Here is a 25422-nt window from a genome sequence, read left to right as displayed (position 1 = left end):
CTGCACCGGTGAAGACAGAATTAAGATGGAAAAAAAAGGATCCTTCTAAACTATTCAAATTCTTCACCCTTTAAAATCTTTACTCAATACGATTTGAACATGCTAAGTTTGTTGCCTTTATTTCATAGCAATAGTATATCCTATTTAATGGACAAGTTTTTTTCAAGTAATAGTCTTAGTTTTGCCATCTCACCTGGACGAGCAGAGTAATAGGCCCACTTTTGTCAACCTCCAAAATCTCTCCATTCTTAGTTCCCACAAGAATGTGGCCGTGGCCTAGCGATATGGCACGTATGGAAGGGTTGTCCTCCAAAAGCAAGCCTACAGGGTTGAAAATATAAAAGAAATCATCCTTGAACCAGGACTCATGAGGAATTTCTTCCAGCTAGTAATGTAAATGCAGTATTCTGAATCTGGTGCAAGATGCCCATATTACCCTTAGAGCCTGGAGCTAGGACTGCCCTCTTGATGGCATAAGTCTTGAGGCATCTTTCAAATGTGTCATCCCAGAGCGCGACGATACCATCTTTCCCTCCAGTCACAAAGCCCTGCAGCGATAGTATAATGACATATTTAAAGATCAATGAACATGTCACTATCAGACAAAATTCATTTCACAGTGCACCCCCCAGGAAGATTACTAAAGGGCCATTTATAACATCTAATCAGTCCGATTAGCAAGAAAAAGCTCTTTCATTACCTTTTCAAGAGCATGCATACTGAACACGGGCCCGTCGTGGGCTTTGACAGTCTTCATCAGGAACATGTCCCTCCAGATGCAAATATCGCCAGTACACATGCCTGAGAAGACCATCTCCTCCGACCAGCCGTAGACGGCACACATCATTGTCTCCGTCTTTCCCATGTTCCCCTTCCGCCCAATTAGCCCACCACCTGAAAGAGTGAGGATAGACGCACAGTAAGAGACGTCACTTCAAAGTCAGACTTCAGCTTGTTATCATGGCTGCTTGTCAGCATCAATCGGATGACTGGCTCGTACCGGCTTTATGCCAGAACTTCATATGTTTCACACCGGCGGTGATGAGCTTGTCAGGCAGGTAGGGATTTATTTTCACCACAAAGATCTTGTCTTTGCTTCCCCTGAAAACACAAGAATATTTTTTATTAATGAAACCAACTGGATGTGTTCCAAATTCTACATTACACAAAGTGTGTCCTTCCTGAGCCCGACCTCGAGCCCTCCTTCAGGTTTTATGGAAATTACTCCCTTAATTTTGTGTAATCCTGTTGACAGGACAGGCAAACATGGGACTAAAATTAGAGAGGCCACACACAGACTTTAGACATCATTTAAATACCTTCCAACTTATTTTTGCTTATGAAACCTAATGAGGACAAAATGTAGAGACCCATGAAACAGTATTAATCCGTCTTCAGATCTTTAATTTACGCTTAAACGCTTTGATACTTCAAAAAGTAGAACTGCAGCTCACCACATCATGTGACTCGTGAATGCATCCAGGAGTTCATCAAATCTGCACCAAACCATCTTAGGCACCACAATTTATTCCCCAGAACAAAGATGTTGATATAATGAATTTGAAATGATAAATCCAGGTTAAGGCAGCATGGTGGACGGCCGGTTGCCACGTTAGCCTCACAGTTTGTGAGAACTGTGTTACAAATGGAGCCCCACCTGGGTAAATTTTGCATGCTCTCCCTGTTTTCTCTGGGTACTCCGGTTTCATCACACATCATAAAAACAGACGGTAGGTTAACTGGAGACTCGAAATGGACCGTAGGTGTGAATGTGAGTGGGAATGGTTGCGAGGGTGTACCTCGCCTCTCACCCATGCAGCTGGGATAGGATCCAGCACCCCTGCGACTCTCGTAAGGATAAGCGGTACAGAAAATTGATGGATGGATAAAGGCCAGGTTTAAAAAATGAATTTTGTATTAAATTACCCTCTTGAATTAAAAAAAAAAAAAAGCTGAACAGTGTGGTGAAGAGTGGTTTACATTTCTGTGTCATAGTTCTGAGTTTCACGGTTCCAAGCTCAGCTCAGGCCTTCATGTGTAGGATTTGCACGATCTTCCCGTGCTTGTGTGGGCTTTCTCTGGGTACTCTGGGAGCGGGGGAGCCTATCCCAGCTATCATCAGGCAGGAGGCCGGGTATATTCTGAAGTGGTTGCCACCCAATCGCAGGGCACATGGAAAAAAAACAAGAGTCGCCCTCACAAACACACCTTGGGGCAATTTAGAGTCTCTAATTAATGCATGTTTTTGGGATGTGGGAGGAAAGTGCCCAGAGAAAACCCACACAGGCATGGGGAGAACATGTAAACTTCTACATAGGCAGGGCCGGGATTTGAACCCCGGTCCTCAGAACTGTGAGGTGAACGCTCTAACCCATTCCCCCAGTTTAAATTCAGTCGGGTCTTCATATAAACATCAAGTGGGCCGAGCCACAAAGAAAAAAAATACATAGATGTGAATGTTTTACAGTCACAGACTGTGTTTCTAGCACTGCAGCTATGATTTTATATTCATTACGGCAGCTATTAGGACCATTTACAATCAGTGACTCTCTTGTTGCCACTTTTCATTACTGCTTACTTTTTGATGGCCCATTTCTTATGATATAATGTTGTTGTACCTGGGAAATATGGTCTCCTTGTCAAAATAAAATCTGACATATCACGCTCTCAAGAAGACGAACACACTGAAAGTAATTCTCATTCATTATGGATACAGTTGGCGCCTTGGGGTATACTCTAACTATTCAAACTAGGCAGGCTTAAGTGTCGCAACGTAGCGGCCTCTTAATCTAAAAGCCAATTCCCTTTCTTCCCTCTTCTAACCATAAATCACACTGTCATCCGTGCACTGCAAATTGGCTACGATTTAATCCTCGTTTATTATTTAAAGAGAGAACCTCCAATAATCTTGAATATTACCAGAAAGGTCTGTGAGAGCGCTCTCCGTTTCCAGACAGCAGCATATAAACAATGTCAAGTAACCCCACTCACCACATGGCTGAGAGCTTTTCCCCTTTCCTCCAGTCCCAAAGCACAATGGTGTGATTGTCATCCAGCCCCACAGAAGCCAGGCGCTTGCCGTCCGCTGTGGAGTGTAAATCAAACCTGTGTTATTAGCCGAGTTCGATCTAGCCACCATGTTTGTCTTGATATGTGGACATTTTTATTAGGATATAAGAAGCCTGGCAGAAGTCGAGAGAGGCAATTGATTGACACCCCGACTGTCGCCGTGGGGAACCAAATAAAAGAAATACTACTAGTTTGATACTGTATAACTGCAAGACCCCTGGGGAAAAAATGTGAACTCTGACACTTATACTTTAAGAGATCTGTCTGGGATATTAGATGATTAGAGCCAATATTCCTATAAAGTGGCTTAGGCGTCCTTATCAGAATCAGTGAGTCATCGTGAAAAGTAGCAGAATAAAGAACCTTGAAAGCCTTTGCTACATTACCACACAACCCCAATATAATGATAAATCTCTTGAAATATTTCCTGGATTTTTTTCTGGACTCTTAATAGTACAGCATCAACCTTAAAGTGCCACTGTCATGAAATGCATGATTTTTAGTATGTTATTAATGAAAAAACAGCAGCCGACATGGACCCATGCGTTTTTGTTTTTTTTTTTCCCCACCACAAAACGGGATTTTGACGTGTACAGCTTTTTGTAACTCCCGCCATGAAAATCGTCTCGAAGCAGGAAGTGACATACATGGCAGGACCGCCCTTAAGTGGACTCATTTGTTTCTATTAGTTTTACCTGCTGGAAGGTAGCTCGTTGTTCCTTCGTGTTAGCCAAAATGCTGGCTCGTTGCATTGCTGGACATTGCTCGAACACTCGGAAGGATGGATTTACCCTTCGTAAGTTTGCAAGAGACCCGGTTCATCGTGAAAAATGGATTGCACGGGTGCAAAGGACGAGAGCTTCGTGGGTTCCAAATGACAAATGACCCTAAAAACAATATTGGGGGGGGGGGGGCGTAGTCCATAAATCAGGGTTGCTAAATGTGTCGATGCACTCATCAGAAGGCTTCCATGCAGCAGCCACTGAAGGACGGCCTCCGCAGGCCTTGTGGATCCTACCGGCCCTTGTTGACAAGGCCGAGCCTTATAGGCCGGGGTGGCACGTCGCCGCCGTGGCTCATGTCCACCGCAGAAGTGAGCGTTTATTACTACCGCACGGAGGTGGATAGGGCGGAGGGGGGGCTGGGGGGGGTGGTTTGGCCATGATCCGCATGTCATCTAAATATGGCCCAAAACAATAGGGTACTATTGCCCCGGACACGTCACTCGGTTGTGAGATGTTTTCTTCGAAAAGAGCTTCCGTGTCTGAAGGGGGATGTTCTACAGTAGGGGCCACAGCGTGTTTTTGATGGCGAATGTCCGGGGTGACGTCACGGACAGTAGGTGCAGCCAATATGGCGACCACTTGGATGTCGAATGAGACTTGCGCAACTTTGCGCATGGATGACGTGCTCGCCGCTCATATTTATTTTTTCGTGTAGACATTGACGTGAATAATCTTATATGTATTTTTCATTTTAATATGTAGTTTCGAATGTTTATAGGGATGACACTAGACCTTTAAATCAATGAATAAGAATGTCAATATGGTGATATTGACTCAATACCTGAAAAGTCCAAAGTGCACACTCCAAGCTGGTGGAAACCCTTCAACACAGACATTGGTTTTAACGTTTCTGTGTCCCATATGTGGACGGAGGAATCTCGACCAACCTGGTTTGAAATAAATCATTATTTGAACAATTTCTTCACGTACAGATGAGAGAAGGATGCATAGCTGGTGTCTCCCCGCATGAATCTCCAGCTACCTGGCCAGTTGCTACAAAGTCCTTGAGGGGGTGGATAGCCAAACAGAGAATGTCATCGTCGTGGCCCATGTAGAAACGTTGAGTGTTCTGCTGTCTGTTGTACACAATCCCAACAGCAGCCGCGTGGTAAACGATTTCACCAGTCTGGGTATAGAACAAATTACTTCTGCAATCGTAGCCCCTGTAGCTACAAAAAGAAAACAATACAAACTTTATGATAAAGCCTCTATTTGTCACTTCGTTTGCTTCTAATTGAGCATTCATGTGCAAGCTTACCCATGAATAAAGTGGAGCTTCAATCCATTCCCGGGGGCTCTCTCTCTCTTCTTCATTGCAATTGCTCGATGTTTCTCTTTACACTGCTCTTTGAGCTGAGGTAGGTCTTCTTTATAAACCTGAATTCACGCATAACGGTGTGCACTTGTGCCTAATAAAAATCAACGGCTGTCCAAAATCAAAGATCACCGAGTTCATCACAAACCTGTCGTCTATATGTTAGCTGCGTCTCCTGCTCGATTTCCGAGTCCATTTCAGGCACATCTGACTGATCAGAGTCGGATTCTTCGCTGTTAGAGTCTGCCAAGATCTCTAAAAATAGAAACATAGTTGGACTTAAAGCTAGCTGGTTTAAAAAATAAATAAAAGTCTTTCACAAAATCATCATACACAAAAGTACATGTGCCATATGAATAAATGTGATATGTGTTGTCTGTCTGTTATAGTTTTGTTTCCCTCCCGTTCAGCAGCCAAGCCGAAGGTTTAACTACGCTGATGCTGCACACTGATGTTGAGCCAAAAAAGGCAATAAACTGAGTTAACAAGTGCTCCTCCCAAAGTCCATTAGGAAAATGAAAAGGAAAGGCAGTAGGGTGTGTTCTAATTTTAGAGCGATCAGCTGCACTCTGTCTATGGAAGAAAAATGAGTTGGAAATGACAATGCAATTATTACACTCATATTTAATGGATGTGTGTTTAAATATTACGGAATTGGAACCATTTAGCATGATGGTTTAGCGCATCAAGCCATTAAGACTTGTGGGAGCAGTACAGTTGAAAAGAGGTAGGCAGAACACTATTCATGTCAATTGTTTACAAAAGGGATATTCAACTAAAAATGAAAAAGTCCAGATCAAGAAAATTTGTTGAAATAAATGTCAGCACTTCGTGTCAATCAATACCAGATTTATTATCCTGAAGTAACACGAAACAAAAATATGTATGCCTGCTGATATGTACTGTTCTCCCAATATGATTACAAACCCTGACAGATTATGTGTAATACAATAATTGTATATTTTTGTTTTTAAATGACTGAATCTTCGAGGTGGTGGTCCACGACCGCAACAAGCCTTTCCTTATCATGTTACACACTCCTTGAACAAGGGACGTACATTTTTTCATTGTTATGTTTTGTGAAATGATTGTTCTTTTCTGAAATCCCTAACACTTTCATTTGATTCTCATAAGAAAATAAAATTAAATGTGTTTTGTCTGGTCCTTCTTGTCTTATTTAAAGAAATGTCTTTATCTTACAAGTTCCGCCTTAGTATTCAAACATGAACATCACTGTTTGTTCTCTCATTCACTATATAAAAGTATGACTGCGCATTTCAAAATAAGAGCAGATAAAAAGTTATAAATGGCCATATTAAGTGCTTATCTTTAAAATGTGTTCCATTAATTGACACGACAACGACATTTTGAACAACTCTAGCCATTTTAAGGGGTTTGTTTCAATGTTCAAAACATTTGTGTTTTGTTTTGTAGCAGCATTTCTCCATCTTTAGCTCATCTTCCTCACTGAGTCTCTTTCTCTCTCACCTGCTCAATTTCCCTCTTCTCTATCTGGACTGCGCACAGTCATGATTACAGCCAGAGATGGAGATTTGATTAATTGAACTCTTATCTGATTGGTCGGTATGGTTCGTCACTACCACAAACCCTGTAATGCTGTGCCGCTTAAAATAGAGGCGTCGTGTATATCTTGAATCATAACCTTTTTATTGCTATGGTGTGGGTCCTAATGGGACTAATTCTGGGTCCGCGGTCCACTAATGAGTGAGCGGTTGTCTCGAGGAACACAATTACTGTTCAAATAATGTCGATACATTTACTGACTGGGCGACTTCCTCTCACCTTGTGGTGCAATGTGCAGAGCTTCCTTTGACTTTCTCTCTGGAACAAATTTCCACTGGAAAACTGAGTGATCTGCTCCACCAATGGTTATAACCCACTGGTAGTCATGGGACCATCTTACATTGGTAATATGGGCTGAGTGACCTAAATATTTTTTACATTTTGCACCTAAAACCAAGAGAAATAACGTGAACTCGACGTTGCTTTAAGAATGTCAATTGTTTTCTTTACCTTTTTTTATACACGGATATCGTAGAAGTTTGACTAATCCGTAGTCGTCGGCTGTTACTAAGACTTGATTGTTGAAGTTAGCATCCACAGAGTTAATATCATTAACAGAAGAGTATTTGGGCCATATTCCATTAACCTCAGGACCCAGCACACACGTCCACGATGCCCACTGCACCAGCTTCAGCTCCTCCCTGTTTGTCACCTCCTTGCCACCTGAACAAAAGACAGATCTTATTTCACGACACGGACTTGAACCTTAATTCACTTATTTTAAATCGACAAAATTTCACACCATGGAGTTTGAAAAATGTAAGCAAAGAAGAGTTACTTGGCATCCTATAGAAGAGCCTCCTGCCACTGCCATCGTTGGATTGTAGGAACTTGCTGTCCGTGGACCAATCCATGTGGGTGATGAAGCTATTGGAGCCAATGCACTCTCCTACTTTCTTGTACCTCTGCACAACACCGTAGATGTCCACTGAGTTGTCATTGGAGCCGACAGCCAAATGGGCGCCATCAGGGGAATACTTCAGCTCGTGGATAGCCTCCTTCCTGTCCTTGATGTGGACCACTTCTGTCATATCTCTGGAGGCGAACAAAAATAGGCTCTTCAATAAACTCCACATGGTAAGACGTAGAAACCTGCGCAGTCTTTCATTCTGATCGTGTACATGCCTGACTCTGAGAACGGTGAATGAGCCATCCTTCATTCCCAGGGCCAAATGAATGCCGTCGGTGCTGACAGCTGCACAGCGGATCGGCTCTTCCATGTTACATCGAGCTATCAGTGCATGGTCGATAAGGCTCCAAATCCTTGTACAGGAGCAAATAGATAAATAAATTCAAATTTGTGAGCAAATAACCCAATGCTCCAGTGTTTGTTGCTTGTGATCAGTGAAAATTAACCACGAATTGTAATTAGCCACGTTTAATCCATAATTTAAAAAGGAAGGCGGAGTGTAATCACTTTGTCAAACAGGGTCCAGTAAATTGGAATTTTTTTCTCCCTTAATAAATTAACTCCCCACTTAAAAACTGAATTTTAAGTTTGCTTGGGTTATATTTGTGTGATAAATAGATTTGTTTGATGATCTTAAACTGGCCCCGCCTGTGTGGGTTTTCTCCGGGCACTCCGTTTTCCTCCCACATCCCAAAAAGATGCAACATTAATTGGACACTCTAAATTGCCTCAAGGTGTGATTGCGAGCGCGACTGTTTGTATCTATGAGCCCTGCGAATGGCTGGCGACCAGTTCAGGGTGTGCCCCACCTCCTGCCCATTGACAACTGGGATAGGCCCCAGCACTCCCTGCGACACTCGTGAGGATAAGCAACAAAGAAAATGGATGGATGGACGGATCTTAAACTATGTGGGGGAAACTGCAAAAATCGAAGAATTTGACAAGGGGGCCAATACTTTTTCGTGGCACTGTATGCAAGTGTAAACGTTTACTAAATCAGGGCTTAAACAGACAAGTGATTTCATGATAGAGTACAGGGAGTCTTCGGTCTACGACTGAGCTCCGTACCTACAGTAGCGACTTAACTCGAATTTCAACTTAAGTCGGATTCCCCTGTTAAAGTCAGAATTTACATCAAAATACTTTGTATAAAAAAGAAATACATTGAAATAAATGTACTTAGCATTACTCCTGAGAGGTGGATAGAGAAGAAGAAGGGGAGGCTGTGCTTAGCTATTGGAACCAAGTCCTCAATCCTCTCCATTTTGACAAGTGCCAAGGAACCTTGTTTTATGATCATTGTATCGGACATAAGAACACGCAATGCGCTAAAATATGGGCTTTGTCTTTAATAACTGTCACCACGGTCAACCGACTGAAGCCTTGGTGGTATTAGTGTCTCTCCTTTCTCCAATCTTTTTATGATCTTGAGCTTCATTTCCATAGTAATGGATTTTCTTATGGCTGCAGAAGCATTGCTAAAAGACGCAGCTTTCTTCTTTGGGGGCGATAATGTCGAAAAAGGAGAGCGAAAAATGCAAAGATACTCCCGGCGCACAAACACGGACAAGCATGAGCCAGACAAAATGGCGGACGGGGGACGGGCGTTGTAAAGTGTAAACGACGTTGGGTGAGACCGTCTTAACCCGAGGACTCCTTGTACATTGAAATATCAATACGCTAACACCACAACTTGTTGCAACTCTCACCTGACAGAGCGGTCGTCACTGCCTGTCATAGCAAGAGGCTTGGTGGGGTGCACAGCCAGCGCCCAGAGCTCGCCCTCACAGTGACCCTGCATGATAAGGAAAGGCTTGTTGCGGTCGTGGACCACCACCTCGAAGATCTCACTATCTTGCGTGCCCACCAGGATGTGGTCTCCCCGCCAGCAAACACTACGCACGGACAGCCCTGGCCGCACACACACGGAGGAAAATATCAACACAATACAATCCAAGCATGTTTAATTAAACTTTCATTAAGGGGACAGAACATGTAACATGAAGACAGGATATATAAATAGAAGTCAGGTGGCTAATTAACCAAGCAGAGGTTTCATAATAAAGCGTAACATGTTGCCAAGCTAATACTATATGTAACTGACGTGGATGAAGTGAGCATACGCTTCACTTTATACATGACCATGACATCTAAAAAGATGTCGCATAACTGTTTCACTTAACGACAAGAGGACAATATGGGGACAGCTACAAACAAACTGGCACGGCTGTTAAATCCAACTTTTTAACGCATTACCCACCTCTGCTATTTTCAACTCTAGCTACTGTTAGGTCCACGATACAAGGAAAAAAAAAAAGAGGAAATGGCAGAAAGAAGAAAGTGAGTATTAGTAGGGAGAACAGAAAAGAATGGCTTAAGCAGCATGGTGTAGATATGCCACTTAGTGAGGTGAGCCCAATTTGACACGCGACCTTTACCGAGTCAAGGCATTGTGACGTCACCTTTATATCCTTGGTCTGTTTCCCTGAGATCAATAACGGTAATTGGTTTGAAGTTGAGATCCCACAGGCGGACGCAACCATCTCGTCCCCCGGTGGCAAAACCCTCTTCGCAAGCGTTCATGCTGAAAATCCCCGACTGGAGGAAATGACAGACTGTTAGTGTGCGATAAACGGGCCATGACAGAACCGATTCTGTGCGGCAAAGGCAACTGTTTAACAAGGTCTTTGCAGCTGCACACCTGCTACGAGAGCCGCAAAATTGCACAGACCTCAAAGGTGGAGCAAGCGTTGCTGTTAGTTGTTTGCTATTATCACTCCTCTCCCCATGGCATAACGAATACTAGGAAGCATTGCTGTTGAATCCCGAGTGAAATATTTGGTGGGACAAAGAGCAGGAATCAGCATGTACTGTAGTTATTATCCCCTTCCCCCATACTCCAATTCCCTAACAAAGCTGTTGATCCCATAGATATAATTTAATCCTGGGTAGTAAAAAAAAAAAAACTGATCCTTCTCTATTGAGTTGAATCAAGCAAGCATGTGCATCTTTACCTAGGCTGGATGCCAGTGGTGAGCCAGCAGGGCCTGAAGTCCTTCTCAGCTGCTCAGAAGCAATGACCTAGCTTTTAACCCAAATCGGAGTATTTGTTTTGTCAAATTGTATGAATATATTCCCTGCAGTCTCTTTATTTATCCATTTATTTCTTTATTTGTTTGGTCAGTGCAGAACATGTTCAAGCCGACCTCACCTGTCAAATGCGTCTGTAAAAATCTGCACACATTTAATAATCAGCATCTTTGGTGACCATTAGAGGTGTAACGATTCATCTACTACATCACTGTATCAATATATTCATAAAATTCCATTACATCGAACTTTGCTCTGCAAGGTGGTCTACCGGACGACATATGCTAAACTCGTTTTGAATGCCCACCAACAGCCACCCTTCCACCCCTGCATGGCAATCCAGATGAGGAGTCGCAAAGCAAGGAATGATCACGCTATGATTGTGCTCCAATGGTGGGGCCAGCATGCTCTGCACCACTAAGGATGTAAATAGTGGTTAAAGTGCAGGTTTTGTGTCAATTATTTCTTCAGTTGTTGTTTTATTTGTTTTATTATTTGATGGTTATGCTCTTCTGTTTGCTCTAGTGTGATAATTTTAGTTTCGATAGAACATGAGTCTGAACAACATGTTGACTAATGACTTGTCAGTGTGTGGGGGAATCTAAGCTTCTTCTGTTTACATACGTTAAATTGTAATTGTTCCTCAGTGCCATGTGAGCACCATCAAATAGTAGCTTTCGTGCACCAGAAACACATGCTAGCATGTGTGCTAACAATGTAACCAGTGTGTTTGGTTGTACTTCATTGGAGTAATTGCACAACAACAATGACATGTTTTGGAACTTGGTGTGCAAATAAGGCACGCATTATAGGGCACCCTGTCTGTTCAGGTGAAAATTTAAGACTCTTAAGTGCACCGTATGGTTGTGAAAATGTTACATTATAGAAAAACATTTTTAAAAAACTTCGAGAGCAAAATCCGCGAGTAAGTGGGGTCGCGAACGGTGAACTGCGAATTGGCAAGGGCATACTGTACCTGGCAAAATAAAGATTCTGATTTATTGATTTTTTTTTTAAGATTTGTTTTATGCTTACCCCCCCCACCCAAAAAAAAAAATAATTTCAGAATTAACTCAGAATCCGGTGAGAAAAAAAGAATCTGCAATACAGTGAATCCACAAGTTATAGCAACGGAACTCTACCCAGGTATTTATTTCCATCACACTGGTTGAAATTTAGGCTAAAAAGTTACTGAATCGATTTCAAGACAGAACCCACTGAATTGTTTTGGATCGTATCATTCCAAATGAACCATGATCGTTCTTCAACGGAATCCTCTACCACAAATCATGATATTACTGAAATTGTTGTTAAAACGATTTGGTACATCCCAAGTATGATGTATTTTATTTAAATTCTACAATTTTATGTAATGCTATGACATAAATATTGATTCTAAACTTTTCCTGATGTGGCACAGTTTCCTGCTGTTATACTGGGCTTTTTAACAGTATTGATAGTTTCTATAATTACAACATGATATAGGTGGTATTAACAAGAGGCCCAGGTACTTAATGCACGGCTGCTGCATACCTTTATCCTCATTTATGTATTTACTGCATTACTTCTTATCTGCTGTGGTTGTTTTAAACTTACCCCATGAGCCCCTTGCACAGTTCTCATCAGGTTGACCCCTTTCCACACGTAGATGTCACCGTTCAAGGCACCGGAATACGTGACCTCATCCTTGGCACAAGCCAGGCAGAGGATAGTTTGGAGATCCCCCGTCTTGCCAAAAACTCCACGTTTGGGCGTGAGAGCATTGCCGCATAAGCTCCAGAACTGCACACACATACGGAGGAGTAAAAAAGCACGGTGGTGGGCTAATAATCCCTTGCGTAATCCTGTTGTGACACAGCAAGTGGACAATTATGGAGTGTTTGTATACAATAGGAATAAAAAAAACAAAAAAAACCCAGCAGTGTACAGTTCAGCTCACACATAGACCCACACACATGCACATGGATGTCGGCTACATTGAGACACACCCAAATCAAATACATACACCTCGGCTTACACACAAACACAGACGCGTCCCCACACACACACATGAGTGGGGGCTGTAACCATCTGATCAACATGCAGACAGAAGCATGGCCATATATAAGCAAGGTCATTGGGATGCATGGGCACAGCCCCGTCTGACTGCTAAATCCATCAGAAAGAGGAGGTGAGAGTTAAAGGAAGGCTCCCTTTGTGTGTGTAGAGAAGATCGCAAAGAGCTTCGCAAATGCTGGGAGATGACTGTCGACATGTGAAAAAGACGCATTCAGAGTAGGGAAAATAATACTGATTACTGTAACGCGTTATCAATGCGTTTATTTATAGTCTGGTGGCGGTTAACAGGGTGATAAATCTACTCGACAAAAACATCCCTACATACCAAAGATTACAATTCGCCTCCAGAGCAATAAAACCTTTTGAGGGTTAATAAGGGGCATTGATTATCACAGACACGGATCATGAGCATGAATACCACCTGTCATCAAAAATATGGATTAAAGTATTGGGAAATCTAGCCCTCCGACCCACCGCAAATGAGTAGTGAAGAAATTCTCATTCAACTTTTTTGTAGTTACTTTCATTATTCTGGGAAGACTGCAACATATTAGACTGTCTCTGGGAAATTTGGTTGTCGTCATAGAACCTTTGTGGGCCTGGTTCAAAATCTCTGTTCTAGTTCAGGCCAAAGCGGTTTCAAAATTCACATCCTACGGTTCTTCCACACCAAAATCATCCAAGCATGTCTTTATAAACCTCGCCTTGTGCAACTGTACAGGGCTATCCCCAAACTATTTGCATAAACTTAGAAACAAAATGCCAATTTTGCATTAAATGTGGTGAACATCAGGAAAAAAGAGGATTGTCTAATGCCTGATTGATTATTTCAATGACAAGTTTCCCAATAAAGTGCATATTTTGCCATACAAATCCTGTACTGGCCAGGACCTTCCTAAATCCTTAAACGAACAACAAGGGAGTGTTTTTGTGATCTTGTGAGTGGGGTTGAAAATGAAGTTGTACACAATCACAGGTGCACGAGTAATTGATTTGGAAGTGATGTGGAAGTAGGTGGGATGGGGGATTCTTGTACCCCAGAATACTACAGAGGCTGAAGGAATGGCTGCAGCGTGACTGCGCAGCCCTCCTTGCCCACAACTGATAAAGCAGCAAGACTCGAGCCCCAGCTAATCCCTTTGCTGTTTGAATTGCAGAGAGGAGACAAGAAGCCAGAAGGGGGTTATGATGAGGCCAGCGCCAGGAGCAGAAAACTGAGTGGGGGAAAGTGGGAAGGTGGAAATGGGTGGGGGGAAGAAAAAAAAAAATCTCGGTATGCTCAAGTATTCAGAGTTCCTTTCACAGAAACCAAAGGGCAAATGTTTTTATTTTTATGATTACACTTTGCAAACTTTGTGCAAATAGAAGATGGGCCTCTTCCTGTTCCCACATGGTTCCACACACACACACACACACACACACACACACACACACACACACGTTCTTCCCTTGTGGAAATCCCAAAAAGAGCCCAAAAGAGTTGAGGCTGTTATAGGTAACGATGCAAGATATAGTGTGGATTTAAATCATATTAAACCGACTGGATTAAGAATAGGATAATATTTGACTTCATCTGCATCAAGGAGGTGAGTGAATACTTGGCAATATTGTGTCTGTATATGTATATTATGTTCTACCGTGTATGTTCTGCATGAATTTGGTTTATGAGCTGTTCCTTTTCAGTGCATTACCCCCTCTTGTTCCATATTGTAATGTACTGAAAAAATAGAGACAGCTACTTGTCAATGATGATTTTAATCACATTAGTGTCAACTGAATACACTCTGAAAACAAACCCTGAGCGGGAGTAAATATCCAACAACTGTTCTTCTAATTTCTGCAGCCAATTTAGGCACCAGACTAATTGAGACAAAATTGTACCCCCGAGACAGCTGCTGCTGAAAACACAGCACTCCGGAATTATACAATCGTCAGCAAGCTTGGGAACAAAAGAATCCTTGCAATGGCTCAACATTTATTAGATGACATGGCAATTTTAAATTTTGGTACAGATGTGATCAGGAATGAAAAAACTCAACACACACTATTTGCTTACACATGAACCATGAAATGTGTGCGGAGAGATTGATTATCATTGAAAGTGCCTTTCACAGTCACCCTGTGATTAACTAGTGATCAGTCCAGGATCGTTAAACTCAGCCGGGATTGGCTCTAGACTTTTCCATGATCCCGAACATGCCAATCAGAATAGATGCTGATCTTGAATCTCCCTTTCAAAGATTAAAATTGAAAGCTGAATGTTGTCGTTTCACTGGTAGGCAATGACAGTTTCACACAATTTGAGAATGCCTGGCATGGCAACAGACTGGAGTAGATGCGCTATAATCTAAGACAGCCATCCTAAATGTAATTTACTTCATCAGCAGTTCCCCTTCCTTTCCCTCTCACACTACAATAACCCTGAGCGATGTCAGAGTGTTAACTGTTACGCTAGCAGGGGTCAGCAAAGAGCACTCGGAAAAAAGTAGAGGAGCATTGCTGGAAGGTGGTGTTCCAGCAGTTCTTGTCCATCTACATTGAGTCAAGCTCAGCCCTGTGAGAATTCACATGATTGCCACGAAAACACTTAATTTGCAAGACTATATATATTTTTATGATTTGATAAGATTCACTGCTCAGCCTCTCTCTATGTTTTGTCTAAAATGTCTGTGACAATCAAAGCAGTTTTCTATTACAGTGATGCCTCGGTTCTCGACCACAATCCGTTCCGGAAAACTGTCCGAGAAGTGATTTGTTCAAAAACCGAATCGTGTTTCCCATTACAATGAATGGAAAAAGAAATAATGCGATCCAAGCTTAAAAAAAAATTTGGCTTTTTAAACCATTTTGTTTATGCTTTTCCTGATAATAAACTGCATAGTAGAAATACATATATAGTTTAAATACTTTATATAATAAAATCAATGAAGAAATTTATTTATTTTTTGCATAAAATGTATGCTTTAGTAGTAGAGTACACTTGGCTGGGAGTGAATTGCCGTATCTGTAGCGACTCGCCCCCCAGCCTTGAAAACTTTTTTTATTAACAAAAGTGCAGAATAACTTTAAACAACCAACTTGCCGTCTTCGGGGCCATGATTGGGGGTCGATAAGAAGAAAAACAACAGCTACTACCGGGACACATCTGTGTACAGAGGCTGCGTTATACAGAATAACAAAAGTGCGCTGTTGCGCCGTGCACGTTATGTCATTTCCATTTTTTTTGTTTTTTTTTTTCCGGGGGGTGTTCGAATTGACAATAACAAAACGTGTCGTGGGTGGGTCAACTGCTTCCGCCACGCGCATTATGTTATTTCCGTTTTTTTATTTTTTTCAGCGGCGTAGGAATTCACAACGAAGCGCGTCGTGGATCAGCTGGTCCGGCCGCATGGAATATCTTACTTCAGGGTTTTGTTGGGGGCGTTTGAGTATCGATTTTCGTTCGATAACAGAAGCAAAAAAAAAAAAAAATTGCAATTTTTGTTCGAAAACCGATTTGTTTGAAAATTGGGACGTTCGTGAATCAAGGCTTTATTGTACTGTAATCTAAATTGTTCTGTCTTTGTAACACTAATTGGCTCTCTTGATTTACCTACAGTGCGTCATCCTGCATTCTCATTACATTACTGAGCTGTATCTGTACCACACATCATCCAAGGCTCTTGTATCAGTCATGATGACTTCAGTGCCACATCAATAGAGAATCCAGCACAACAGAACGTGAGCACATCAACCCTGCAAGCCATTGATCCAACAATATATGTTGATTATTGTGACTGTAGTTTCCTGTGCTGTAGCTAATTACACTAAGTAAAATATCTAATGATGATCTTCATCAATGTCAATCCAAAATAAGTGTTGCTTTTGTTCATTAGGCCATAATATTAAAATTGAACACATCAATTCAAGCAATTTTTGCAGTACGCAAGATGTTAACTCCAAAGCTCGAGTTGCGTTGATCAAACCAACGCATAGGAAGGCTAAACAATAAGCCCGATGTGCAATTGTGCCTGTGTAAAAGGGAGTACACTGTCCACAGCTCAGGTTGTTGTCAATGAGGTTGTGTTTCCCTCAGCCCACGAGTGAGTGGATTACTGCCACTAAATCTCCTGGATGCTCTGAGTGCTATAATCACTGAGCAAAACGCAAGCCCGGGGAGCAGATGTCACATGGTCTGTAGGGTAAAGGCTGGGGAATTATGTGGGACAATTGCTGGATTGCCCTGCCATCGGGAAACCAGTGTAGCGGGAGGAGGGAGAGGGCTAAGCAGGCATTGTGGTGAGGTGGGGGTGAGCCAGCCCAGGTTTCTGTGCCACAGAAATTGTGGGAAGAGTTCAGGGCATATGAGCTTGAAAAATGGGACATTATACTGAATATATGCAGTAGGGCAAATGCAACATTTATTTGTCACAATGGAAATTTAGCAGAGTACTATCCAACTATCATTTCAATAACTGCAATTTATACATATTAATATCTTAATTTCCTCTCTGCCAATTCAATTTTTATTGAGACTGAAATAGTATAAAAGCTAATAAACTAATCAAACAACTACAGGCCCATAGATCCAGTTCAGGAAAATATCAATGGGTCAAAAACACTCCAATGTCAACAAATTTCATCCCAATAACCTTTATTCTTTTATTTTCACACTGATGAGAAAGGATAAAGAAATCAAATCGGAACAAACGTGTGGAGTTTGCCTGCGTGGGTTTTCTCCGGGCACTCGGGTTTCTTCCCACATCCCAAAAACCATCCATTCATTGGACACTATAAATTGCCCCTAGGTGTTATTGTGAGTGTGACTGTTGTCTGTGTCCATGTCCCCAGCGATTGGCTGGCAACAAGTTCAGGGTGTACCCTGGTTCCTGCCCCATGACAGCTGGGATTCGCTCCAGCACTGCAACAACCCTTGTGAGGCTAAGTAGCTCAGGGAATGGATGGTTCAGATATAGACAAATCTGAACTAATTTTTAACTACTATTTTAACAAATGTTCTGTAATGGTGTTGATTTTTTTATCACCTGTTCTCTGTCTACCCCTCCCAAGTATTGGACTGTACTGAAGTACTGGTACTACTTGAAGTTGGCAGGAAGCTGCGCTTCTTAAAAAAAAAGTCAAAACAAACCAAGAATATGTCATTCTCCTTATATAGCAAGGTGTTTGGTTCCTATTGAGAATATCTGCCTTATTATATGTTTTTCCTACTGTTCCAGCATCAGCTAAAACATGTGACCACTGCTACACTGCGTTGAAATACAACTTTTAACAAAAGAACATATTTCCGGAAGTGAAACACTTCTTTATTCCTATCGCTGCCTGAAGTGAATAGTAGACAGCGATCCTACATAAACACGATCTACCATTTTTCTCATGTTTTTGGGACATTCTCCAGTGTTTTGTCCTCCATGTTATTTCCTAATTGGTCCAAAGCAAATGCTGTGCCATATCAAAAGGAAAGCTTGGCAGTGACACCGTAGAATGATTGAATTTTTTTTATGGAGAATGTGGTAGTGATGCAACCATGGCATGCAAAAAAAAAAAAAAAAGAACGCTAGAGCAGCTGCAGGTTGTACTGTGGAGAGCTGTGAAAAGCTCATTTAAAGAGAGTCATAGTTCATCATACAAAGACAACATTCCTTGCTCTTTGTAGTCAAGACTGCCGCAAATTTGCGTGAACATAAAATGAGTCTTTGCCTGCACTGCTTGTCTGGTAATGCGTCATAACAACTCTCTAAATGAAATTGTCTGTGCAATTCCAATATATGGCATTAAAAACATCTGTATTCAGACATTAAATAAATTATTCCGGCACTGCGATGTAATAAATGCAAAAATGCGAAAGGCCGATAGAGTGTCTGTACCTTGATGTGTTTGACTCCACAGCTTACAAGCTTGCTCGGCTGGTACAAATCCCACGATATGTCAAATATCTGTAGGGGATAAGGCGATATATCAGAGATGGGTTCTCAACATGACACTTCCAGGTACTATATATTGAAAGCTTATTCTTTATTCATCTATTCTGCAGCTAGGCTAATGATTGTCAGATCTGTGGCAGAAAAATGAAAGGAGTGTGTTTGGAGTGGACTGTATTACAGAGTGTGGGGTTGTACTAGAAAACAACAGATGCCTGTATCATCATCATCAACAACATTTAAAAAAAATCCCTTTGGATTAGCCGCGTGGCGTCTAAAATAGTCCCTGCAAAGCTCACGATCAAGTGTGTGGGACGGGGACTTATTTACTTGTCTCCTTATTCGATGGGCCCTCAATTTCGCAAATGAGGTTGCTCCACGCTCATGTGCTGATGCAGAAAAGGGCGGAAGAATTTATTTACCCTGTCTGTATGGCCCGGTGCGGCTGCCAGAACCTTCCCTCTCTTCCAGTCCCACACGCAGATTGTGTTTTTAGAGTCCAAACCAACAGACACCAAGCACTGTAGATAGAAATACACGTCACAGAAAATAACATTAGAGCTTGTTGTGCAAATTATGAGCAAAAGCTGCACCGGGGTTTCCACTGTGGCATGCGCAGGCCACAATGAAAAGGCTAATAATAACGGCTACAGAGCAGAGCAGAACAGTTGTCCAGCCCTCGGCGCTTCCAGTGAGCTCATTGGAGTGTTTTTTTGCTAGAGGAGCTTCCTATAGCTGACTGAGTGAGTAGGCAGGGGCAACCGAGCAGAAGTGAACATAGTCGCTCTTATGGAAATGCAAGTCCACTCGGCTGCCTGCTTAGCATGGCAGAGGGATATCCTTTTTGATCCCCCGACTCCGAATCAGTCTTCAGATGGCTCCCTCTTTGCTTGTTTTAAGATGTGTGAAATTTAATGCCAAGAAGCATGAGGACATTTAAGCAAATATGTGCACACGAGGGGGCTGAAAAAAAATGCATCACCATGTTAATAACTAAAGTCCTATTTTTTTTTTGCTATGCTCGAGGGGTAACACTGGTGCGCCGGTAGGGCCAGAAAAGTCACAACAGCCATTTTAATGTTTTCTCTAGTTAGCACCACACTGAGAGACGTCTGTGCACATTTTTTAATTGCTTTTTCATTTGGCCTGCCTAATCGCACCAGAGATCCCTCGGCATTCTCTTGACTTCTTTTGAGTGGGAGTGTTGAATAGAACTACCGCACTGGGGAAACAACACAGCTTCCTCCTGCTTTAAATACTGTCACTTTCCATCCAAATCCGCAGCTAGTTAGCCGCGCAGGAAAAGAACATTGGGTTATTTCGCACAGCAAAAATGCAGGAGGTAATTTCACCACAAGCACTCGCGTGAGGGACATAAAGATAAAAATCACGACATGGTTCCTTCATAGTGTTGATTTTCAGTAGATCAACAGATAATAAGATTAAATTACCCGACACATTATTTTACTGATTTCCAAGCAGGCATGTTTTTTGGGGGTTTTTTTGCAAAAGGGTTTGTTTATCCAGGGCGGCACGGTGGAACAGCTGGTAAAGCATTGGCCTCACAGTTCTGAGGGCCCGGGTTCAATCCCGGCCCCGCCTCTGTGGAGTTTGCATGTTCTCCCCATGCCTGCGTGGGTTTGCTCCGGGCACTCTGGTTTCCTCCCACACCCCAAAAACATGCAACATTAATTGAACACTCTAAATTGCCCCTAGGTGTGATTGTGAGTGCGACTGTTTGTCTCTATGTGCCCTGCGATTGGCTGTTCATGGTGTTCCCCGCCTCCTGCCCGTTGTCAGCTAGGATAGGCTCCAGCACTCCCTGCGACCCTCATGAGGATAAGTGATAAATAAAATGGATGGATGGATGCTATACTGTTTGTCGTGGTGTAATAATTTTAGTTTTGATATGACACCCCTTCTGCTTACATTTGTAAAATCTCAATTGTTCCTCACTGCCTTGTGAGCGCCATCATGTGGTAGCTTACATACACACTAATGAAGATGCTAGCGTGCCTGCTAATAATGTAACCTGTGTGTTCAGGTGTACTTCATTGGACTAGTCACGCAAAACATTTACAGATTTTGGAACTCAGTGTGCCCATAAGGCATGTTGTGCAAGAAAGCACCCCATCTGTTTAGGAGAAAATTGAAGACTTTTTAGCTCACCTTACAGTCGTGAAAATATGGTGGTGCATTATGGAAAAAAATAATAATCTTCGAGAGCAAAATCCGTGAACGGTAAACTATGAATGGAAAAGGACAAACTGGAATGGAAAAATCAGCTGTAACAGATGGCCAAATTTGTCTGTGTAAGCGAGGTTCTCCTATACCACAGGTGTCAAAATCAAGGCCCGCGGGCCAGATCTGGCCTGCCACATGATTTTATGTGGCCCGCGAAAGCAAATCATGTGTGCCAACATCCGTGATTCTTGTTCAAATCTGCCCCAAAATTTCAAATTGTCACATCACAAATGATGACGTTGAGGTATTGCAAGTGTTTGTTTGTTACCAAACATCGACAATAGTTGAAAACCCCATCACCCTTGATTTGTTATTCCAAAACTAATTCATAAATTTCACGTGTCAATATGATGCGGCGATAAACGATTTTTATGGTTTCACAGTCATAACGGCCCTCTGAGGGAAACCAGAACTACAATGTGGCCCATGACAAAAATGAGTTTGACACCCGTCCCCTATACATTAGTGTTATGACAAAGTTATCATTTGACTGAAAATTGGGAAACCGTACCTTTGGCTCAGGATGCGTTTCATAATATCATGACATTTACGATTGTTTTATAATTGAAACATGCCAGAGTACAGCTTTCCAGGCAGAACTGCTTAAGTAATCATTTTCATTAAAAATAAGTTCTGACTGTCTCTGCACTTGCAACTAAGCTTATCTGTGCTGAGCCTTTTAGACACTCACTGAAAATGTATCACGGTTGGAGTACAGACCTCAGCCGAGGTTAAAAATATTTGGCACCGACAGAAAACAATGTCAACCGCAAGCAACATCTTTTCCCAACTGAAAGGAAATTGTCCTTCATTCATTCAGACATCTGAACTAAAATTAGTAGAATTTTCCTATTTGAATTTAATTTGCTCACTCATCTGCAACTTCCATCGGATGTGGATGAAATTCGTTTTGACATAACCATATACAAATTACCTCAAAGTTGTTCGTTTTGTTTTGTGTTTTTAAACCCTGGCTATGTCGACATGTTCTTCCCATGCTTGTGTGGGTTTTTCTCAGGTACTCTGACATTCCCAAAACATGTTTCTTACATTCAATTAAGACTCTAAATTGTCATGAGTGTGAATGATTACAGGTCTTGTCATGTGCTGGTTTAAGCAGGGGAACCTTCCGTGCCATGCATGATTTCAAATCATGACGTCTTCGTGTATTACCAACAGTCACCTTGGAAACGATGGTCCCAGCTCTTTTCAGGTCATTGACCAAATCCTGTCGTATGGTTCTGGGCTGATTTCTCACTTTTCTAAGGATCATTGAGACCCCAAAAAGTAATATCTTGCATGAGGCTCCACTCCGATTGAGATTGAGCGTCATGTTTAGCTTCTTCCAATGAATGCTCCAACAGTGGAGCTTTTATCACCAAGCTGCTTGGCACTTTCTCCGTAGCCCTTTCCAGCCGTGTGGAGTTTTGTCTCTGGTGTCTTTGGACAGCTCTTTGGTCATGGCCATGTTACAAGTCTGAGTCTTACTGATTGTATGGGTTGGACAGGTGTCTTTATGCAGCTAACGCCCACACACGGGTGCATCTGATTCAGGATAATACATGGAGTGGAGGTGGACTATTCAAGGCGGACTAACAGGTCTTTGAGGGTCGGAATCCTAGCTGACAGACAGGTGTTCAAATACTTATTTGCAGTTGTGTCACACAAATAAATTGGTAAAAAAAAAAAATCATACATAGTGATTTCTGGATTTTTCTTTTTACATTATCTCTCTCACAGTGGACATGCACCTACGATGAAAATTTCAGACCCCTCCGTGATTTCTAAGTGGGAGAACTTGCAACATAGCAGGGTGTTCAAATACTTATTTTCTTCACTGTATGTGCCAAATCTAAGTTTGGACATTTGTAGAGTACTGGGTCATGTAATTGACAATTAATCGATCCCACCCAACGCCACACCAAATGATTGAAAATGAATGGCCAAAGGCATGACAGATCTCGCACCCCTGGCTGGGAACATCTTAAAAATTGATACATATTAAATGCACACAGTTTGATAACATTCTTGATGCACGTACTGTAGATGTAGTGTGTCTGTATCATTGCAGTGTCCAAACCGTACCTGTCCTTCAAGATCAAACGCCAGGCAGGCAACGCCATGTGTGTGCACGTCTTTAAGGATGGAGACCGTCTGCACAGTGTAGGAGTCCCACACGCAGATGTACGGCTCCTTGCCCACCTGCCCCGTGGCCACCAACACACGCTCAGGATGCAGAGCTAAACTGTAAAGAGAGCAGAAGAGACAACAAAATTATTAGCATTCATGGCCATTTTGTGTGCCTGTCCTGAGCAAGCAAGAGACAGATTCATCTTCCAGCGGAAAACACTGGGATGAGATGAACACATTAAACCCGTGTTGTGACTGAATGGCGAAGGAGAGGGCAGCTTGACGAGTTGAAATGGATGAGTGAACACAGACGCATGCACGCACGCACGCACGCACGCGCACGACCAAGTTAAAGTGTGCCTGGAGACTGTTCTGACAGCAGTCAGTTTGAGTCTTGTGAATCAAATTGTCTCATTTGATCAAAAGAGCACTGTACAAAGTCTTGGGCTGCTATTATCGCTAGGGAGCATGCTGGGAGGCACCACGTAAAGATGTAAATAGCGTTGAATGGGCATGTTTTGTGTCAATTATTTTACTATTTGCTAGTTGTGCGATTCTGTTTGCTGTGGTGTGATAATTTTAGTTTTGATATGACACCGGGAGTGCAAACAAATGTTGACTAATGACTTTCCTACACTGTCAGTGCGTGGGGGGATGTAAGCTTATTCTGCTTACATGTGTGAAATTGCAATTGTTCCTCACCGCCTCGTGAACTGGTGGCCATCACGCGGTAGCTTTCACGCATGCTAACAATGTGATGTGCATTTGTTCGGTTGTACTTTATTGGAGTAGGCACAAAACACCATTTACAGATTTTGGAACTCGGTGTGCACAAACGGTCCACATTATAAGGTGTCCTGTTTATGTAGGAGAAAATTTAAGACTTGAGTGCATCATATGGTCGGGAAAATACGGTACATCGTGGGGGGAGGCCGTGAATGGTGAACCAGGAATGTGCAAGGGCATACTATATATCTTGTGAATAGTTTTATGCTGTTGTATAAAAATGACCACAGTCACTAAAACAAAAGAAGCTAATGGTAGTTTTACTACTTTTGCAGAGTACAGTGAAGAAAATAAGTATTGGAACACCCTGCTATATTGCAAGTTCCCCAACTTAGAAATCATGCAGGGGTCTGAAATTTTCATCGTCGGTGCATGTCCACTGTGAGAGAGATAATCTAAAAACAAAAATCCAGAAATCACAATGTATGATTTTTTTTTAATGATTTATTTGTGTGATACAGCTGCAAATAAGTATTTGAACACCTGTCTTTCAACTAAAATTCTGACCCTCAAAGACCTGTTAGTCCGCCTTTAAAAGTCCTGTGTGAGGTCGTTCGCTGCATAAAAACACCTGCCCAACCCATACAATCAGTAAGACTCAAACTTGTAACATGGAGGGAGCTGAAACTCCGTGTATCTCAGCGAGAGCCCAGGAACCTGTCTGATCTAGCGAAGATCTTTGTGGAGGAGAGGGCTAAAATCCCTCCTGCAGTGTGTGCAAACCTGGTGAACAACTACAGGGAACATTTGACCTCTGTAATTGCAAACAAAGGCTACTGTACCAAATATTAACGTTGGTTTTCTCAGGTGTTCAAATACTTATTTGCAACTGTATCACACAAATAAATCATTAAAAAAAAATCATACATTGTGATTTCAAGATTTTTCTTTTTATATTATCTCACTCACAGTGGACTTGCACCTACGATGAAAATTTCAGACCCCTCTATAATTTCCAAGTGGGAGAACTTGCAATATAGCAGGGTGTTCAAATACTTATTTTCTTCACTGTACTTTGTAGTCCAACATTTTGAACAATCACGAGCCCATTCACCGAGCCAATTTTATCGGGGGGGGGGGGTTCCCTCGTATAACCAGACATATGTTTGTAACACTCTTACATAATCCTCCACAGTCCACCGACTTGAAGCACTCCTGGTCTACAGCTGGGCAACAGCACGCTTTATAAAGCTGTCTCACCACCCCTTTCTGCCCCACTTATCCTTTTAGCAGCCGCCGGTCACATTCCAGATTCAATGGGCAATTTGTCCCTTTTGCGTTCTTCCTCCTGGCATATATATTTCACGCTGGTCGAGAGCTCCCGACATCAGAATCAGAATGACTGTTTAAACAAGCCGCAACCAGAATGTTATAAGAACAGGGTTAGTGATCAGGAGCGGGCCTGACCGATGGACAGAACAAACCAACCTGTTCCATTGTTCGGTCAAGCGGAAATAAGGATCTGTATACTTTTTATGCTGGAATAATTTTACTATGCCACAGAGTTTTTATAGAGTTTGTGATGGATAGATA

The 25422-nt window shown here is 42.2% G+C and overlaps 1 protein-coding gene across 7 annotated transcripts in view; it reads right to left on the bottom strand.

The window, feature by feature from the left end:
- Window positions 1-25422, bottom strand: part of eml5 (EMAP like 5) — a 49618-nt gene that overhangs the window by 16492 nt on the left and 7704 nt on the right. For 5 of the 7 annotated variants that reach the window (XR_009798448.1, XR_009798449.1, XM_061843927.1 and 2 more), the window contains exons 2-20: window positions 23059-23218; window positions 19152-19250; window positions 18676-18744; window positions 12350-12535; window positions 10126-10261; window positions 9373-9574; window positions 7879-8016; window positions 7532-7788; window positions 7204-7416; window positions 6973-7140; window positions 5318-5424; window positions 5113-5231; window positions 4837-5023; window positions 4636-4741; window positions 2992-3085; window positions 1001-1101; window positions 701-894; window positions 437-548; window positions 194-321 (exon numbers count right to left, since the gene is read on the bottom strand). Coding sequence is in view for 5 of the 7 variants with exons in the window: in XM_061843927.1 (XP_061699911.1) it covers window positions 194-321; window positions 437-548; window positions 701-894; window positions 1001-1101; window positions 2992-3085; window positions 4636-4741; window positions 4837-5023; window positions 5113-5231; window positions 5318-5424; window positions 6973-7140; window positions 7204-7416; window positions 7532-7788; window positions 7879-8016; window positions 9373-9574; window positions 10126-10261; window positions 12350-12535; window positions 18676-18744; window positions 19152-19250; window positions 23059-23218 (2776 nt within the window). In the remaining 2 variants the exon portion in view is untranslated. Of the gene's footprint in view, window positions 1-193; window positions 322-436; window positions 549-700; window positions 895-1000; window positions 1102-2991; window positions 3086-4635; window positions 4742-4836; window positions 5024-5112; window positions 5232-5317; window positions 5425-6972; window positions 7141-7203; window positions 7417-7531; window positions 7789-7878; window positions 8017-9372; window positions 9575-10125; window positions 10262-12349; window positions 12536-18675; window positions 18745-19151; window positions 19251-23058; window positions 23219-25422 lie in introns of those variants that run through there. The other 2 variants (XM_061843928.1, XM_061843929.1) reach the window with 2 other exon arrangements.

This window comes from Syngnathoides biaculeatus, chromosome 15 (genome assembly GCF_019802595.1).
Source record: "Syngnathoides biaculeatus isolate LvHL_M chromosome 15, ASM1980259v1, whole genome shotgun sequence".
NCBI classification, from domain to species: Eukaryota; Metazoa; Chordata; class Actinopteri; order Syngnathiformes; family Syngnathidae; genus Syngnathoides; species Syngnathoides biaculeatus.
This window is presented reverse-complemented; position numbering and strand designations above follow the sequence as displayed.